The 18255-nt window shown below is 61.6% G+C and overlaps 1 protein-coding gene across 1 annotated transcript in view; it reads right to left on the bottom strand.

Moving 5' to 3' along the window:
* Positions 1-252: 252 nt before the first annotated feature.
* Positions 253-18255, bottom strand: part of PER2 (period circadian regulator 2) — a 30481-nt gene continuing 12478 nt past the window's right edge. Inside the window, exons 9-23 of the mRNA XM_090285225.1 lie at positions 17074-17152; positions 15006-15112; positions 14303-14456; positions 14046-14151; positions 13154-13279; positions 12644-12728; positions 11491-11653; positions 11279-11403; positions 10408-10579; positions 9235-9509; positions 6088-6908; positions 4966-5140; positions 4129-4321; positions 3203-3353; positions 253-2274 (exon numbers count right to left, since the gene is read on the bottom strand). Of these exons, the coding sequence (XP_090141351.1) occupies positions 2125-2274; positions 3203-3353; positions 4129-4321; positions 4966-5140; positions 6088-6908; positions 9235-9509; positions 10408-10579; positions 11279-11403; positions 11491-11653; positions 12644-12728; positions 13154-13279; positions 14046-14151; positions 14303-14456; positions 15006-15112; positions 17074-17152 (2882 nt within the window). The 3' untranslated portion in view covers positions 253-2124. The remainder of the gene's footprint in view (positions 2275-3202; positions 3354-4128; positions 4322-4965; positions 5141-6087; positions 6909-9234; positions 9510-10407; positions 10580-11278; positions 11404-11490; positions 11654-12643; positions 12729-13153; positions 13280-14045; positions 14152-14302; positions 14457-15005; positions 15113-17073; positions 17153-18255) is intronic.

Below are 18255 nucleotides of genomic sequence, written 5' to 3' on the forward strand. Positions count from 1 at the left end.
TTTAAAAAATTCTTTGGATAATCTTTGATCTCTATTCAGTTTTTCCTCTGTGTTACTTTATTATTATTTGTCTTCTTAAAGAGAGGGAGAGAAACACTGACGTGTGACGTATTGACTGGCTGCCTCCTGCACGCCCCCAAATGGGGGCCCACCCACTAGCCAGGCCTGTGCGCGATTGGAAACTCAAACCAGCGACCTTTCAATTTGCTGGCCAGCTGGGGCCCTCCGTGCTACTTCAAAAATACATGGAAATAAAAATAAAAATATACTTGCTTTATTTACCAATTCTCTAAAAGGCATAAAAGTCATAAAAAGACACAAGCAGTCAAACAAGATATTGCACTGGGCGGAGAAAGCTTGGCTGGAGCGCGCGCGCCCCGCTCGTCCGGGCTCGGAGCGCGTTTGCTCGCCTCTGCGGCACACGTGAAGAAGAAGGCTCAGTTTGAAATCAGGACAAGCGCTCAGGACGCCCGCGCAGGCGCACGCCGAGGAGAGGTGACCGGCTCAAGGTCGTGTAAACAGTCTCACGAGATGCTACCAGGGCCAGTGCCCGAGCACGCAGGGGCTGCGCAGTGACGGCCAGGGGGCGGACGTTCAACAACCAAGTGACACTGGCGGTAAACATTCGCGACCATCGGGAGGGTTTGGCAGTTTGCGTTGGGGCGACACGCGTCACCCGGTAACGACCTGACTTAAGAGGCAGGAAGCCGTTCGTAGCATCTCATTCCCATGCAGGCACAGACTACACCCTGAACTTGGGTACCTGAAGGTGATATTACTTCGTTAAAAAAAAAAAGCTAAACAGTGTTTTGTGTTTCAGTTTATAAAAAATAGGATTCATATTCAGGAGGAGGACGGTTTGATTAAGAAAACCACCCGGGTTAAAAGCAGCGTCACGGTCCCAGCGGCCACTTCTCCACCAAAGAGGCGAGACCTGCTTCCTTTTAAGTAGCTACAGACAGACTCGGTGCGATTTCACGTCAATTGTGCCTTCAGTGGCCCCTGCCATCCATTCCAGGGACCAGAGCTGTCAGTGGGCTACGTGACGCAGCAGGAGGTCCTGCAAAAAGCTGGCAGACGGGCCTCACTCTTCCCCAAGGGTCCCCGTGGCCTGAAAGTGCCGGAGGCGCTGGGAAGTCACTGCAGAGGCCAGAGGCTGTACTGAGTGAGGTGTAGAGACTGGGGGCCGCGTCCCAGGCCAGGCGGCGGTGGGCGAGGTGAGCTCCCAGCACCCGGACAGCATGGACACCAGCCCCGCGGGCGCCCTGCATCAGTAGCCGCTCTGCCTGGGCCACAGCTGATGTCTGGGACGTGTCAACTGAAGAGCAGAGTGGGTCCCAAATGCGGCGATCAGAGCCTGGCTTGCAGAGGGACGTCACCGTAAAGGGATGGCCAACAACCTACTTTTAGGTACACATTGGTCGTGGTCTGAAAAGGAGCCAAGAATGATGCAGAAGCACCCAGGAGGCCCTGGGTGTGTTTTAGTCTAAGGGAGTTGGTCACACAAACCACTGGGCTTTAGTCCCGAGCGGCCTTTCAGCGTGGTTCACCCCAAACGGCTGCCACTGCAGCACCTGAAGCCACAGCTGCCAGTTAGTGCGCAACGTTGTGAAAGGAAGTTGGGAGGGGCCGTCATTCCCTCTTGGTATGTTTTAAAAACATCTAGTTTGACTAGATGATACTTTAGATAAAAAGCAGCCCGGAGAGAGGACAGAATTGGATCTGCACACACACTGCTGGACAAGCTCCAAAGGCTGTGCCCTCCGTCGGAGCCACGGGACACCCCACGGGGGCTCAGGACACGGGAGTGCTCGGGCGGCCTCCCGGCACTCACAAGGAGGAGTCAGTCTTCCTTAAGTTATATCACAGCAAAATCTCATCCCTGTCCCCCAAAGTCCACATTGGTATTTTAAATATAGAAATGTATTTCTTCCCAACCCTTCCCACCCTCCAGTTTTAAGTCACCCCTTCAAAAAACTATATTTTTTTCTAAAACAAACAAACAACAACAACAAAAACCCCAAGGAAGTATGTCCGTCCATTTCATCAGAAACGAATGAGCAGCTGTCCTCGTCCACGAGCCTGACCGCAGCCACTGGCCGACGGGGAGAGTCGGGGTGGGGGTTACGTCCGCCCTTCGCTCTCACGGCTCAGGGCAGGTCCGCTGTCCTTTTCTTTGGTGTCTGAGGCTTCGCTGGGTCTCAGGGGAGGACTATCATCTTCATACGGCACACAAAAGTTGTCCTTCCCCTTGTTTTCACAGTAAACACATTCCTTGAGAGAAAAGAACGTGAAGTCAGTAACAAAAAGATCTTCGTTATAACAAAGTCATTCAAGCTGAGTGAGGTATAGGTGACCGGGTGTGAGCTGCGAGGCTGCCGGCGGCCCCCCTGCTCTGGGAGGAGGCAGCCCTGCTCCCGGGGAGGGGTGCCCACACCCAGCTCCTCTGAGGCCGAGGCCGAGAGAGTCTAGGCCCTGACGTGAGAGGTGGCCTTGCACAGGCTCAGCCTCCATTCCCAGCTCCTCCTCCTCTGCCTGGGGGACCTGGAGTTAAGTGACTGAGCCTCAGTTTTCTGATCTGCACAATGGGGTCTCAACTGCGTAACAGGGGAGGGAGGGCTCTCAGGCAGTGACTCATCCCCGATGCCACTAAGGCCCAGTTGGGCAGGACAGGGCCAGGAACGGCAGCGCTCTGGCGGCTGGAAGACACTGAGGCCCAACGTGAGGGGAGAGAGGCTGGTTTTAACCTTTAAAACTGATTTGAGAGACAGACAGACAGACAGACAGACATTGACTTGTTGCCCCGCCTATTGATGCATTCCCTGGTTGGTTCCTGGAAGTGCCCTGGCCAGGACTGAAGCCACAGCCGTGGCGCACGGGGAAGGAACAAAGCAGAGGGGCAGCCGGAGGGGACAGGCGGGAAGAGGGGAGGGTTAGTAGTCCTCCCGTTCCGGAGCAGCCGACGTGGACGCTGGGCGTTTATGGCAGGAGAAGCGTCCTTTTTTGAAACAGAAAACAGAACCGAACGGGAACAACTCGCCTGAGCGCACAGCTGCGGGCGGACGGTGGGGGACGGTCCCTGCAGCACTCGGTGTCACCGCATCCCTTCCCTTCCTCCATCGAGTTTAACTTTGGAAGCTCTAAGTCCACGGAGCAGCTGCACGCAGCCCTGAGCGCCCCGCACGGCCTCCCGCGCACTTACCCCCACGTCCACGGCCTCGGGCAGCCCGCCCGCCCGCACCCACGGGTGCACCTCCTGCAGCTCCTGCTTCTGCGCCTCGGAGAACCTGGGCTGCAGCCTCTGCAGCAGCTTCAGCTTCTCTCTGTCCTCCTTCAAGACCGCGTCCAGGTCTCTGCACGGCGGGTGGGGGAGGAAGGTGCATTTCAGAACGTCTCCGAGTTTCCGTTTTCTCAGAAGAGCGCTCTCATTTCCGTCAGCACTGATAATGGGGTTTTAGGTGACTTTGTTTAACGCAAACTTCCTATTCACTTACAACGATTATCCTGTTCAAGGTAACGTAACATGATCTGTGGTTCTATGAAAATGACCATCCTTTTACTTTAAATTACGTGTGGGAGCTGCGTGTCTGTCCGCAGACGCCTGGTTCTGCACAGGGCGATTAGTCTGGAAGGTTCCTACCGGGAGGCAGTGGGCACACACCTTCCCTTGCCTCCTGCCAGCACTGGTGCCCCCCAACCCAGAGGCCTCAGGGTGGGGCTCCGTGGGGCAGGGACCACGAATGTCCCCAGGAGGAGCCTGACGTGGAGCCACAGCTGGGGACAGACCCGGACTCACTGCAGAGCAGCTGGTGGTCGTGGGCTAGTCACCTGCCTTGACCCTTGCTTTCCGGATCTCTGAGACACACACACCCCGCTCACCCCAGGGTCATGGGCAACAGAGCAAAGGAGATGAAGCTGCCACAAATGCTTTGTAAAAGCCAAGTGCGACCCCGGGAGGGTCGCCAGGAGCCAGTCCTGCCAGTGGCCACAGCAGGTCGCCCTTCAGGGCTCTGAAGGCCAGGGAGCCACCAGAGGGAGCTACTCCTGGCCTGCTGCTCACTGACTCCGGGCGACAGCTTTCGGAGGGAAGCCCCCGCCCCGTGTCCCGCGGAAGGGCCGAGCAGTTACCGGGAAGGCATCTGGTACGTCATCATGACACTGTCGTCTGTGTTGGCCATCAGCAGCCAGACAGGGTCCTGGAGGACGTACTTGATGAAGTGCTCGCTCTCCTCCACGTCCGCCTTTGCCTTCGCTCTGTGGTTGTTCTCCGAAGAGTCTATGCTCCCAAAGTACTTGCTGGTGCGGCTTGTGTTACTGCTGCCTGTAAACACACAGAGGCGGCGGGTCCGACCGTGAGAGCCCCGCACGCCGGCTTTGGAGCAGGGGCTCGTCTGGGGGCGCGCGCCTGGACCGGTGGCTTTCCCCTTCCCGTCCCGGTCCTCACACCACCTGCAGCATTACGATGGGATGCCGGCTCCTGCCTGCCACAGACGTGGCTCTCCTGGGGCGGCCCAAGCAGCTGAGACAGAGCCCGTCTTAGAAACGACACCCCTTCCCCAGCACAAGCCGCACCAGGCCACAGAGGAGCCAGTTTTGGCTCTGTTAGCGGGTGGCAGCTGGCCAGGGAGCTTGCCAGGGGGTGTGAGGCCCTCCGGGGTGTGAGGCCCTCCGGGGTGTGAGGCCCCCTGAGTATGAGGCCCGCCATGGCCTGACATGGACGTGAGCAGGGAAAGCGAGAGTTCTGCTGCGGAGCGCTCTCCACTCAGGGCAGAGCACCTGCCTGTCTGTCTGAACCCACGGGCCTGGGCTGCACCTGGTGCTGGGACCCAAGTGCGCGAGGCTGTGGCTGCGGTGCAGCGGGGCCCACAGCGCAGAAGGGAGGCAGGGGGCTCCCAGCTGCGCCAACACCCAGCAGCCTGAGTGCACCCCACCCCCGGGACCCCAGCCCCAGGGCCACCCACACACCTGTCCCACTTCCGGACATGTCGCAGCCCACGGAGCTGGAGCCCAGGGAGTCGGAGGTGGCGGAGGCCCCGCTCCTGGACAGGGCCGACCCGAGGTCCTCGCGCAGCAGGAGGTCCAGCAGGCCGCTGGAGGTGGAGAGGGCATCGCTGTTCTGGGCGTCCGAGGGCTCGTCCAGCTTTAGGCACAGGGAGGAGACACCGGGCAGGACACGTCAGGGCTCGGCTCCCCGGGCCCCCGCCTGCACGAGGTCCCTCCTCACACCTGCCTCACGGGCCACACGAGCAGACTGTGGGCACTCACTGGGCCTGTGGCGAGGCGCCCTCTCGTTCAGCTGGGTTTGGGGAGAATCCCATGGAAGATGGGGGTTCTTGGATCCCTGGGGGGCTAGCCTCCTGCCTGTTCCTCCAGCCGAGAGGACGTGGAGGCAGGAAGACACCACCACATACCCAAGGCCTGAGGCTGTTCCTCGGTGGCAGGACCCAGGCTTCCTGCTCAAGGGAGTGCCCCCAGCTGTCTCATCCTGGAACTGAGACTGTAGGCCAGACCCCAGAGATGGGTGGGGAGGGCGGCAGACATGCCGGGGGGCTGCGTGTTTAATGCGCCCCCCCTTTCCTGGGGGCACGGGCGGGGGAGCACATGCATGCCCTCCGAGCAGTGCCCACAGGCGCCCTGCTGCAGCCCAGACCACTGCACAGCGGAGCCGTCAGGGCAGAAGCCCACATGGGCACCACACGGGGCCCTGAGGGCAAGGGTGGGGCAGCTGGTCTGCTTTCAGCCCCCCCCCCCCAAACGTCCCATGAGAACCTCTGCCCCCAGCGCCCTCCAGGGAGCCGAGTGCTGCCGTTCAGCCTGACTGTGCTCTGTCCTCGCAGCTTCCACATAGACTCTCAAAGCCCGTGACGACTAGTCCCACTGTCACCTGGGCCATTTGCACAGTGCACTTACCATCAACAATCAATCTTCTTCCGTCCAAATCCCAAAATCCCAAGACAATCAAAAGACCCGGCCCACCCCCGTCAGCCCCCTCTGAAAGGGCCGTTGAACTGGAAAACGCTAATCACATACTGGTGTCAAACTGAAACACCTGGTGCGCACACACCCACATCGGAGACGAGGACCTACCGTGGGCGCTGCGGGGCCCCGCGCGGCTGAGAAGGAGCAGCAGGCAGGCCTTGCAGTCGGCGGAGCCTTGGGCGGCCAGTCCCAGGAAGTGCCCGGTCTGCAGTCCGGCCCGGCCCCCGCGCTGCCCTCAGGGGCCTCCTCCAGCTGGAGCAGGTTGAGCTGCAGGGGTGAGCTGCCGCGGGACTGGAAAAGTGGCGGGGAGGCCCGGCCCGAGGGCCCAGCGGCCGACAGTGGGGTGGCCGGGGTGGCCACGCGTGACACGGGCGGCCCATGCTCTGCCCGAGGACAAGCACAGGGCTGTTTGTGGGGTGAAGTCCGACCCAGAAACTCGGGCTGTGAGGCAGGGATCATCTGGCCGGGGAAGAAGGCCGGGGGCAGGCTTGGCGTCACTGCAGGGAAGGGGTAGCCGGGTAACACCAAGGCCATGACTGGGGCCAGCGGGGAGGCGAACGGCGGGGGCTGGACGGCAAACTCGTGCTGGGCCTCCACGGGCACGGCGAAGCTGGTGTGGGGCCCCACGGGCGCTGCTGCCACGGCCCCGGGTGCCGGCACGATTCCGGGGGCCGGGAACACTGGCAGGGAGTACGCGGGCACAGGGCTGGGGAAGGGCACCGCGGGGCAGCTGGACTGGGACGTGTCCGATGGGGACCAGGCTGTGGCGTTCAGGCCCAGCAGCGGGGGCCGGTGGGGCACGGGCCCCCCAGACCCGGTGCTCTCGGAGGAGTCTCGGGGCTTGACCCGTTTGGACTTTAGTTTTCTGTTCTTCCCGGTTTTCTTCCAAGACGAATCTACCCCCGAGGTGTTTCTCAACCCAGGAGCAGCTGCAATGATGGAAAGACAATTTGTGTGACTCCCATTATGTCAGTTCTCAGAGACTTGGACGATCTCACAAGCTTGAAGGCACCGGCTAGATCAACTGTCCCATGTGCCCAGAGGTCAGCCCGGGATTGTCGGGTCACCACACAGTTTCCCTGACCCTCAGTGCCATGAGAAAAATCAGGGCAAAATGTTACATTTTTATGAAACTAGACTCAATCCACTTAAAGGACCATTCTTTTTTTAAAAAAAGATTTTATTTATTTATTGGTTTATTTTTAGAGAAGGGAAGAGAGAAAAAGAGGGAGAGAAGCATTGATATAGGTGTGAAACATCCATCGGTTGCCTCTCACACACCCCCAGCTGAGAGCCTGGTCCGCAACCCAGGCCTGTGCCCTGACCAGGAATTGAACCTGTGACCCTTTGGTTCACAGGCCAGAGCTCAATCCACTGAGTCACACCGGCCAGGGCTAAAGGACTATTCTTAATTGCAAGGTCACATTTCCTGTTTTCTTCTGCTATTAAAATATCCTTTCTTTTATGAAATAATAGTGTTAAAAAAGCCTTATCTGCCCTGGCTGGTGTGGCTCAGTGGATTGAGCACCAGCCTGTGAACTGAAGGATCATGGGTTCAATTCCCAGTCAGGGCACAGGCCTGGGTTGCAGGCCAGGTCCCCAGGTGGGGGTGTGCAAGAGGCAACCACACATGGATGTTTCTCTCTCCCTCTTTCTCTAAAAATAAATAAAGAAAATCTTTTTTTTAAAAAAAGGTCTTATTTGTCCAAAAAAAGAAAAGGTAAAAAGCAGGCAATTCTATGCTGTTCCCCCATATTGGCTTGTGAGATGTGACATCGAAGCTGATCTGTCAGTTTCACGAGGTGGCCCCCTGCCCCACCTGTGGGACGATGCCTGTGATACTGTCCCAGTGCCCGTCAAGGGGACAGGGAGCACCTGCTCTCGGAGCCAGGCTCTTCCCCTCTGATGACAAGTGGCCGAGATGAGCCTTCTTTAGGAGGTGGCAGGGCCTCCCCTGGTAACTGAAGGGACTCTGGGCGTGTCCCCACGCCTCCCCTGGCCTGGAGCAGCACCAGGAGTGCCACAGCCTGGGTGGGATGGGCAACGGGATGGGTCCCAGGAGAGTTTCTCCTCCCACAGCACACAGCATGACTCGGGGCTCTTGCAGCAGGTGTGTGGGGACACCTGTCCACTGCGTCAAGGGGCTCCCGCCTTTGCTACAGGCTGAAGGCAAGCGGGCCAGCGAAAGACAGACCGCTAAGAAGGTGGCGGTCTTGCAATTCACACCTCTGGTGGGTGTTCTTCCTGTGCGACACCTGTCCCCGGGTGGGCCTAGTGGCTAGGGCACTGTGCTCCTGGGACGCCAGACCAGGGTCTGGGCAGTCAGTGCCTTGCACAAACTTCTGGCCAAGGGTGCAAGGAGCTGAAACGCTGTATCAAGCCAGGGCCAATGGGTGGGTCTGCCCAGGGTTGGGGTGACACCTTTTCATAATTTCCAGAGGTTCCCTAGGCCCTGGCAGTGACCCTGGGTATGGGGAGGAAGGAGGGCGTCAGCCTGTCTCCCTTGGTAGATACTCCTGTCGCTGTGTCTGCCCTGAGACCCAGGGGAGCCGAGTCCTGTGCCACGTGTCTCTGGGGCTCGCCAGCGCTGACCCTGGGTCAGACCCCGGGAGCCCAGGGAAGATGGGGCGTCTCTGAGCAGCCCAGCCCCATCTGTGGGGCCTGGGACGGTGGCTGGGGGTCAGGAGCCAGGCTCCTGGACCAGAAAAGGGGCAAAGAAGAGAGCCTCTGCGCCGCCCTCCCGTGCCGTTTGACTACCGGGCAGCTCCGGCCCGCAGGCCCTGTTTGGCTTTGGAGGTGGCAACCCAGCGCTGGGTCCGCCCAGCCAGGAGGGTCCATCTGCCGGTGTCAGCCTGGGTTCCCTCCGTCCTCAGGACCCGGCACCAGCGCCCCCTTAGTACCACGCTCACTGTCTTTGCGGTGTGTTCCCTGTGGCCTGTCTGGACGTCCAAGAGCCCTGTCTGGGGAGCCTGTGGCTGGGGTCCCCTGCCCCAAGAGGCATCTGAGGAGGCAGTGCTGTGACTGTCCTGCCCTGCTCTCCACAGGGCTGCCGGGATGTCGTCGTGACTGAAAGCACAGTTCCCTTGGGGACACAAGGTGACGTCCGGAAGGCGTCTCCAGCCCAGTCCCAACAGCGGTCTGACGAGCTCAGGCGTCCTGAGCTGTGGACATGTCACTCTAAAAGCCACACCGGACTCGGTGCTGTTAAGAATGGGGTTCCCGCAGCGCACGCTGAGAGCGGGGGCCACCACCTACCTCTCTCGCTCGCCTGGCCCCGCGACCTTTCCTGCAAGTAGTGATGGCAGCGAGACTGGAGAACACTGAGCTTCCTTGTTTCCTTGAACTTGAGCAGGAAGTTCTGCTCCTCCTTCTGGGTGTGGGCGGCCAGCACCTCCTTGGTGAGGCCCAGCCTCCTGAAGGGCTCCTTCTCCGGGGCCAGGCTGCAGGGCAGGGCGGGGCCCAGCAGGCAGTCCAGGGACTCGGGCCCACTCGCCAGGTCCTCCGCCGTCTCTGCGGGAGGGGACACAGACCTCTGAGAGCAGGTGACGAACCGCCCACGGAGCCCCATGCCGTGTGAGGTCCTGCACAAGGGCCCCGGTGGGGCGAAGTCCCTGTCACACGCGTGCAGCCCTCTGAGACAGTTCCCGAGAAAAGGCGAGCAGCAGAGACAGACGGCTGCCGTCCAGGGCTCTGGGGTCTGTTGCCGTGGCCACCCTGGGCTTCGGCCTCTGACTTGGGGTGCTCACTGGCTGCCCTCGGCTTGCAGAGCACAACAGACCTAGGCTGCTGTGCACCCCTACCCTGGCTCGGGACCACGGGCATGACAGCGGGGTCCCGTGGAACTGGGGACACAGGTGGGACGGGGGCAGGTGGATGCAATGAGCGCCCGGGAAGGGGGCTGGACAGACTCTGACGTGTACTTTTCCCTCATCGTCTCCCCCTTCCAGGCAGAGCAGATTCAGGGTCCCGCTCAGGGGCATCCAGGAGAACAACGCGACAGGCCGCCCTTGGCGGAGCCGCCACTCGGACGGCACTGGCTCCTTCCTGCACTCACACAGGGAAGCGGGGGCCCTGAGGGGGAGGGCTAGGCCCGGCAGGGGACGCGGGGAAGAGGACGGAAGTCCCCAGGGCGCTCTCGGCCCACCAAGGGGCGAATCTGGCCACCCCCCCACCCACCCCCAGTCAGGGAGACCGGGGCTCAGCATTTACACCTGAGCGGACAGTGGCCGACAGGCAGCGCCAGAGCACACGGGGACCAGGACAGGTGCCCCCTACCCCCACCCCGCCCCGCATTGCCGGGATCCCCCTCAGGAGCTGTGGTCGAGCTCCTGCACTTGCCCAAACGTAAAGAACAGGTTAAGGGGGCAGCCAAAGCTTCCAGTTTTTATTGTTAAAGCCAGATCGCGCTCAGCACCGCCCGAGAGCCACCGCGTACCTAGCTCAGGTTGTGGCTTCTTGTCACCCACATGCACGATGGTGCTGCTATAGCTGCACTGGCTGGTGAGGGACACCACGCTCTCCGCCTTGCCCGGCAGCGCCAGTGAGGACAAGTGTGCGCTGACGTCCGCGCGTCTGTTCGCTCTGGAGGACACCGCTACCTCTTCGTAAGAGAAAAGGGAGACACAAAAATGCAATGAGAAGGAACATTCTGGATGAGAAAGGCCACTGTCCTGCCGGGCGCAACCCCCGGCAGGCTGCACGGTGTGCACTCCCGGCACGCGGCGAGGCGCCTTCGGGCGCTCATTCACCGCGGAAGGCGGAGAGGACAGAAGTCTGCAACGGGAGCCTTCAGCTCTCACATCCTGGCCACCCGGGAGGGGCAGGCTGCATGGCCCGCAGCGCAGGGGCTCTGCTGGGAGGCGGGCAGGGAACAGACTGCCCATCACAGCGTGACTGTCCAGTCCCATGCACTTCTGTCACCACGGACACCCGATTTCTGACCCTGGTGCTCATCACCAGCTACCCGCACGCTGGAGAGGTGAGATGTACCCTGACCCGAGTCAGCCCTCAGACACGGTGGCAACGGCCCTGCCTGAAGAGACAAGCTGAGCCCCAGGCCTCCAGCAGCCCCGCGGGGTCCTGTTTTCAGAGTCCAGAACCATCTTTACTTCTAGCTTGTAAGCAGGTGGCTGACGTTTAAGTACTTTGCTCATTTTAAAAAGAGCCTACACCCACATCCTGTGACCCTGAAGCCACTGAGCCTGTGGGAGGGAAGGACAGGCTCCAGGCCTTCCCAGAATGCCTGGTGTCACTGTGGGGTCTACATAAGTCACCACTCCTCTAACCCAAAACATGGTACCTGCAGGAGGCGACCCGGGGCTGCCTGTGGCCTTCCGCTTGTCGCTGGCCTTCTGCATGGGGGCGCTCCCGGGGGACTCGCACTTCCTCTTCAGGGTGGTGGCCTCGCTGCAGCTCTCCAGGTACCTGCGGGGAAGGTCACAGACAGCTTTGTGTCACGGGCTGCGCCTGGGCAGCGGTGGCAGCCGACGGGCAGGCAGGGGGCGCCCGCACCTGAGGACACTGTCCAGGCAGCTGATCTGCTGGTAGGAGCCGGCGGGCTGGGTCTTGCAGGCCAGCTCCTCCAGGAAGGCGGCCTTGCGCGGGCTGGCGCCTGAGCCATCCTCCTCCACATCCCGGAAGGCGGTCATCTGGGCAGACGGACCACGCTGCGCGTCTAGAAGGGCGGCAACGCTGCTGTCAGTTAATGCTTGTTTTCCCCAAAGAATACGCTCATACGTTTCTGCCTACAGGTCAGGCTGGGGCTCAGGCCGTGCGTCACAGACACTGGGACCTGGTGGCGGGAGCCGCTGTGCTGGCCGAGGAGGGGCCTGAGCGCTGTGGCTCCCGCGGCCCAGGCTCGGTGGCACTTGGTCTGGGCAGTCTCCAGGGTCAGGGACTCAACGGTGGAAGGGACCAGTTCTTAGGCGAACAACTGAAACTTTGGGGCTTTCGAATCAATCAGCACTCCCTGCCTCTCAAGAGGGTCCATGTGGTCACACACAATCCAGCGCCTGTGGTAACAATGACAACGGCCTGCAGGGCAGCCTGCTGTGGGCCCTTCCATTCCCGCCCCCACCCCTGCACTGCACGCTGGGCGCCTGGGGGCCCTCGAGGGCAGAGCCGTGTCTGCTCGCTAGTGCCCCCAACACCCAGCGCAAAGGCAGGAGTGCACGCCTAAGAATCCCGAAGGCCAGGAGTCCCGGTCAGAGGGGAGCTCTGGCCCCCGGTCCCACGGGAGGCGCAGCCTGAGCACGGAAGGTGGGTGCGAGCCCACCAGGGGCAGCCACCTGGGCACACCGTGCGCATGCCTGAGTGGGAGCCCACGTGGGACACGGTAAGACGGGATCAGGCCGCAGTGGGGGTGGCAGCAGCCCCCCGTGCTGGCGGGGGCCTCCTGAGAAGGCGGCCCAGGAGCAAAGCCGGCACCTCCCAACTAGACAGGGTGGGACTGGAGAGTCTGCAGGACACGGGGCAGCAGCCCACGGGCGGGCATGTGTGTGGGCTCAGCTGCGAAGAAGTGCAGGGCCCCCGCCACGCTGCCCGCGTGACAGGCCGGGCACCTGTGCAGTCACAGGTTAGGTTCCCCGCCACCCACCGTGTAGGTGGAAGCCAGGAAACCCTGGCCAGACTACAGTTTCACTAAGGACACAAGTAATGTTTTTACCTGTAGCAGATTTTCCCTTTTGTTCTCCAGATTCATCAAAGTAATGACTTTTGGTTTTAATCTTGTTACCATTTTTAGAAGTTTCCTTGAAGAAAAACAAAACAAATGCGTTATTTTCCACCGGAGACCAGCCAGCGCTTCAGCCCTGCTGGGAGGAGGGGAAGAGCATGCGTTGAGACGGGGGGTTCCAGAGGGGACCGAGGACAGGGACCGCGCTTCTTGTTCTAACACAGGAAGCGGGACGGCAGGCTACGCTTTCTTCCTCCCGCCTTCGGTTAAATATTCCCTTTGGCTTCATTCTCCTGCTTTAAGCGATTTCCATCCAAAACTTCCGCCCCAGTTTTAGCTGCTTCAGCTCCGAGGAGACCACCAGGTCAGACCCACGAGCAGCGCTCGGGGAGCAGCCACAGTGGCAGCCGAGGCCGCGACCAGCAAGAGCTGCTTCCCTGTGCTCCGTGGCTCCACGCGCCCCAAAGACAGGCTCTCAGGGGCGGGGACAGCGGGACCTACGGCTCTGCGTCGGCGCGCGTCCTCGGGGCCGTTGCTGTCGCTGGAGGACGTCTGGCTCATGAGGTGCTCGTGGGAGCCATTGCTGCCCAGGCTGCCGTAGCCGCTGGAGCCACTGTGGGGGACGGGCTGGGGAGAGAGCAGACAGGGGCCTTGGCACAGGGCGGGCGGGCACGGCCGGCATGTGGCCAGGTTCCCAGGGGCCCCGCCACCGGGCCAGGGGCGCTGGGTGAGGAGGAGGCGGCGCTGCACGGGGCTCTCAGCCTCCGTCCACCGCGCCAGGGCCCTTGGGCCCCCGTTTGTGGGGAGACGCCACTCAGAGGGACTCCCTTCAGCTCCCCCTGTGCTCACATGGGGCGGGCCGGTCTCGGTTCTATCTGGGGTTTTAGAAACTAAGCTGGGAGCGTTAGTTTCACACAGCCGCTGACCACGGAGCCGACGGCCGCTCAGCCACAGGGCCGCTGTGCTCACACTGACGTCTCATGGGTGCCACGCCCCCCAAGTCCTCCCGGCGCCAGCGCAGCAGCCTGGATTGGAGCGACCCCCGTCCACATGTGCAAGGTCACACTTGGGGTCAGCGCCCAGGATTTGGGGGCTGAGCTGGGGAGTAGCGGTCTGGGTGAGTCTTTCAGCCACAAGCCCAGGACTGCAGGTCAGAGTCAGGCACCCAAAAGTACAAGGCTGGGGCTACCCCAAAGTGGGCAAGCTGCTTGTGCACCCAGCTGTCTGGGCCTGGCAGAGACTTCACCCCAACCACCCACGCTGTGGGAGAGAACAGGGTGCAGGGTGGAGCAGGGTGTGGTGAGACGCCAGCGGGGTGGGTGGGAGGACCCCGGAACTCGGGCAGCGCTCAGGCTCCCCACCAGGTGGGGCTGTCATGCAGCCGGATGCCCACCTGCAGCAGCAGCCGGTGGATCTGCTCCGTGAGCTCCTGGACGCCGGGACCCAGTGGCTGCTCCTCTGTGCACGGCTGAGCGAACACGTCCTCGTTCAAAGGGCCCCTGTGGGGGTTTTAGGGTCAGTCAGGCCACGCCGCACACTCCTAAGGGGCCTGCTTCCTCCCTGCAGCCCCCCAGGCTGCCCCTGCCTGGCCATCGGGGCAGGGGCAGGTCCCCCTGGACAGCCGGAGCAGCTGGGTCTGGGGGCACTCACACTCTGACTCGGTGCCGCCCGATGATGAAGGAGACCTTCCGGCTCCAGGGGTTGACGAAGCTGGACCAGCTGGTGTCCAGCGTGATATACTCGCCACTCCGGACGCGGAAGCGGAGGGGCGAGTAGTCGAAGGGCTGCCCACCGGCCTGCACAACTAGGGGAGGAGGCGGCGTCAGGGGCAGCACGGGACCGGGCTCGCAGCAGGGGGCAGGCCTCGGCGCCTCGAGGGGCAGCCACGGGCACTGAAGGGCTGCCCACACCTGTCTCAGCTGCCTCAAGCACCCCTTTCGCTTTCAATGGCAGCCAAGGACAGTCACTAGCAGCGTCATCCTGTTTTAGGACACGTCTCCGCCAGTGTCCCCTGGACTCCTCCAAGCGCCGCCTGGGTCTGGGAGGCCTGGGCTTGGGGGCACACGCTGCCCGCTGCCCCAGCCTGGCAACTCCCTCCCCGCCACAGCTGGCCCTCGCCCCACCTCCCGCCTGCCGGGGACGCCAGCAGGAAGAACAGTAAGCGGTTGCTCGGGCCGCAGCCACAAAGGAACCTGCTGATGGTGCCAGGACCGGGCCAGGCGGTGGGGCCTCCATCAGCCGCGGCTGGGAGCCAGCCTGACCCGCCTCTGCCGGGCGCCGACCTCAGCAGACACTCAGGCCCGCACCCGCTCCTGTCAAAGCCCCCAGGACTGGCCGCGAGAAGGGGACCTACTCTTTCTGTGGATGGCGAGCATCAGGGGCCTGTCACTGGGGTGAAGCTGCAGAAGCACGGGGGTCTCGATCAGGTCCTGAGGTAGGTAGCCCAGGAGGGGGACCGCCCTGCAAGGCAAGCACACACGGGGTCACTGCTGCCATTGTGCTTGAGGACATGTTCCACAGCGCAGCCTCCAAACAGGGCAGCAGGCCACCTCCAAAACGGCCTGTCCATTCACAGGGAAGAGACAGACTGCAAATTCCCCAAGGACCAAAATTTGGAGATCAGGCCAACAGAGAAAGTCTTTCCATAAGTTAGGGAGAGGTGACAGCCTCCCCACCGTCCGGGGTCTGGGGTGAAAAACAAGGCCCTGCCAGGCCCCACCCAGCACATGCTGAGCGCTCAGCTGTCTTGTTTTCTGGAAGCATCCACCGCAAACATGCTCTTCTTCCTCCTCTTCTCAGATGCCTTTCTTTTCTGTGCTTCCCAAGTCTGGCCAGATGGGGCCTGGCATGGGCTTTTTTTTAAAAAAACAAGTTTTGCCTGCACCTGGAAACCCCGTCTGCACATCTTCTCCAGCTCCAGAGGGCGTCGCCATCACGGCCTGGGGACCTGCCCTCTGTGCCCACTGGTCTTGTCGTAGCTGTCAGTTTGTCCTCTGAGAAATTTTTTTTATTGTCAAACTTCTGCAGAGCCCTCCTGTGCCCTCTGCGGGGTCCCATCCTCCTGCTGTCCAGTGCCCTCTGCCGGCTCAGCCCCTCCCCACGGTGAGCTACAGCTCAGCCTTCGTCTTGCATCCACACAGATGTTTTCCAAACGCTTCTGCTCACGTGGAAGGACACTCTCCTGGGAGCTAGAACCAGCACCCTGCCCCCCATTCCCCGCCGTGCGGAACTCTCTTAGGCCTGTGTTTTCCTTTGGCCGGATGTACAGAATGTTCCCAGTGTCCTCCCAGCTCCAGGCCTGGCCAGGAGGGAACAGAAGGAGGAAGAAGGGGAAGAGGAAGAAGGAGGGGGAGGAGTAAGAGGGGGAGGAAGAAGAGGAAGAGGAGGAAGCGGGGAAGAGGCAGAGGAATGACACCGGGCGGGAGGAGGTGGCTGTGCAGACAGTGGGCCCTCAGCATCCCGCGCACCTGACGGCCCTCCCTCCTGCTCCGGACTGAGTTGAGTCCCTGGGGCGGGGGGTGAGGGGGCAGCGGCAGATGGGACTTCTCAGATTTTGTAGGAAAGGAAGTCATCCCGGGTTGCCTCACAAATTCAGCTCCAGGACCCCGGTGTGGTCCCCGGGGTCAGGGCCGGTGCGGCCCAGGAGCCTGGGCCCGGAGCCTTCTCACCCCCGTCTGCCGCAGGCAGTGGGCTGGCCCCCTGCCCAAGGCAGAGCTTCCTAGGAGACCCGTGGCCTGCGCCAGGGGTGGGCAGTGGGGAGGACCCAACCAGCGGCAGTGCGGTGGAGGCGCCCATGACCCGTTCCGGACAGCTCAGCATGCTGGCGCTTCTCGGGCCACTCCCCACGCGTCTCCCGAGGAGACTCCTCCGGACCGCTGCGGCAGCCTGGAGCGTCTTCTGGCCTCGGGCATCTACGCAGGAGGAGCTGGGGAAGGCGTGCCGGGACCCCGGCCGTGGCGAGCCCAGAGCCTCTCGGACGTCCGCGCACCCGGAGCAGCTGTGCCGTCACGGCTGCGACTCCCAGGAGGGGCTCTGGGCAGTGGCTGCAGGTGACACACAGGCCGGCAGGTGTGCCTGTCCCAGGTGCACGTCCCCACCGGCACCAGCACTTCATCACGTCCAGTTGTGAAACGAGTTTAAACTGCGCTCCCCTGAACGTCCCACGCACAGCGTCCGTATCTCAGGTTTCCCGTGTGATTCCGTGATTACCGCACTGCCTAAGTCTACGTGAACGTTTGGTCGGCTGCCACAGGCAACACGCAACAGCTCTGATGTCAAAACCGTGAGCACCCCTTGAGCTTTCCGTCGCCATGGAGTGCCCACCCGGACAACGCCGGAGCCCTGGGGGTCTCGTGAGGGAGCCTGTGGGCCTGAGGACGCGGCCCTGGCCCTGGATGTGCGCAGCAGCGCACGGGGCTTACCTTTCGTCCACGTCCTGGAACAAACAATTGGGAGTGTGTGTGGTCGTAAAAATTCTCTTTTCCGGAGGGATTCTAGGGGCTGAAAGAACAGAATTTTGCTCAAATGTCTGATTCTGAGAAATGCATCCACAATGTAGGCGCATGGCAACTACTAGAACCCACAGGACTTCCGAGTGATGGGGGCCAAACAGAAGGGACGTGGGCGCCACAGCGGCCCGAGGACCCTGGCCCGCTGCCCCACCGCTCTGCCCACCGGCCCCGCCTGGGAGGCCAGGGGTCCCGTTCACAGAACCACGTGCTGCCGCACTCGCTCCTCCAGGCACCTTGGCTGCTGGGCCGTCGCCACGGGTTTTAAGATCCAACAAGATGAGCTCAACGCATTCTTTTTTAAAACTGCATTAAGCATTTAGATTAAAACTTCTCAGCAAATGTCACCGTATGGGGACGTCACAGGCTCTAAGGTGGGCAAAGGCGGGCTGCATAAAGGGAGTCCTATCCAGAACTTCCCTCAACTTCCAGATTCATGGACGGACATTCGACATTCCCCATGTTTTATCCCTGCAGGAGACTCCGGTCATCTGGGGAACAACTGCTGGCATCTGAGTCACTCTCTAGACCTTAATGGACTATTTAGGAGACAATCTCCTATGTTCTTGAACAGTTGCAAGAAAGCCACATACCTAACACATTCCTACCATTAATAAAAGAACCATTGTAAAAAAGGCCCCTCTGCCCACTGAGAGAAGGCTGGGAACACAGTCACCCGGGGCCGGTCCCGGGACTCCGCGCTCAGGCGGCGCCCGCTGTCAGCCAGCCTGACGTCACGGCTGCTGAGCTGCCAGCAGCTGCGGCTGGTACGAGACCTGCCCCACTAGGAGGGGCCGCCAGAAGGAGATATGACCTGGATGGCCAAGTGCCTTGAAGAACCCAGATTTGGGTTTTGGGGGCGAGAGGTGGCCTGAGGAGCTTGCAGGACGGGGTTGGGGGCACGAGCAGCGGGAAGAGCAGGAACAAAGCCTGGGGGTCGGGGGCCGGGCGGGGCGGGGCGGGAATGGATGCTCCCCTTCCCTTCTTAGCAGTGGGGGCGGGCGGGGCTCTGAGCAGCAGCTGGGGTTCCTGGTGTCGGAGGCCAGGGGTGGAGGCCTGCGGTGCCCCAGGGCGGGAGGGACTTGGGTGCCGGGC

The sequence above is a fragment of the Furipterus horrens genome, unplaced genomic scaffold (assembly GCF_987537825.1).
Source record: "Furipterus horrens unplaced genomic scaffold, mFurHor1.1.pri manual_scaffold_1, whole genome shotgun sequence".
NCBI classification, from domain to species: Eukaryota; Metazoa; Chordata; class Mammalia; order Chiroptera; family Furipteridae; genus Furipterus; species Furipterus horrens.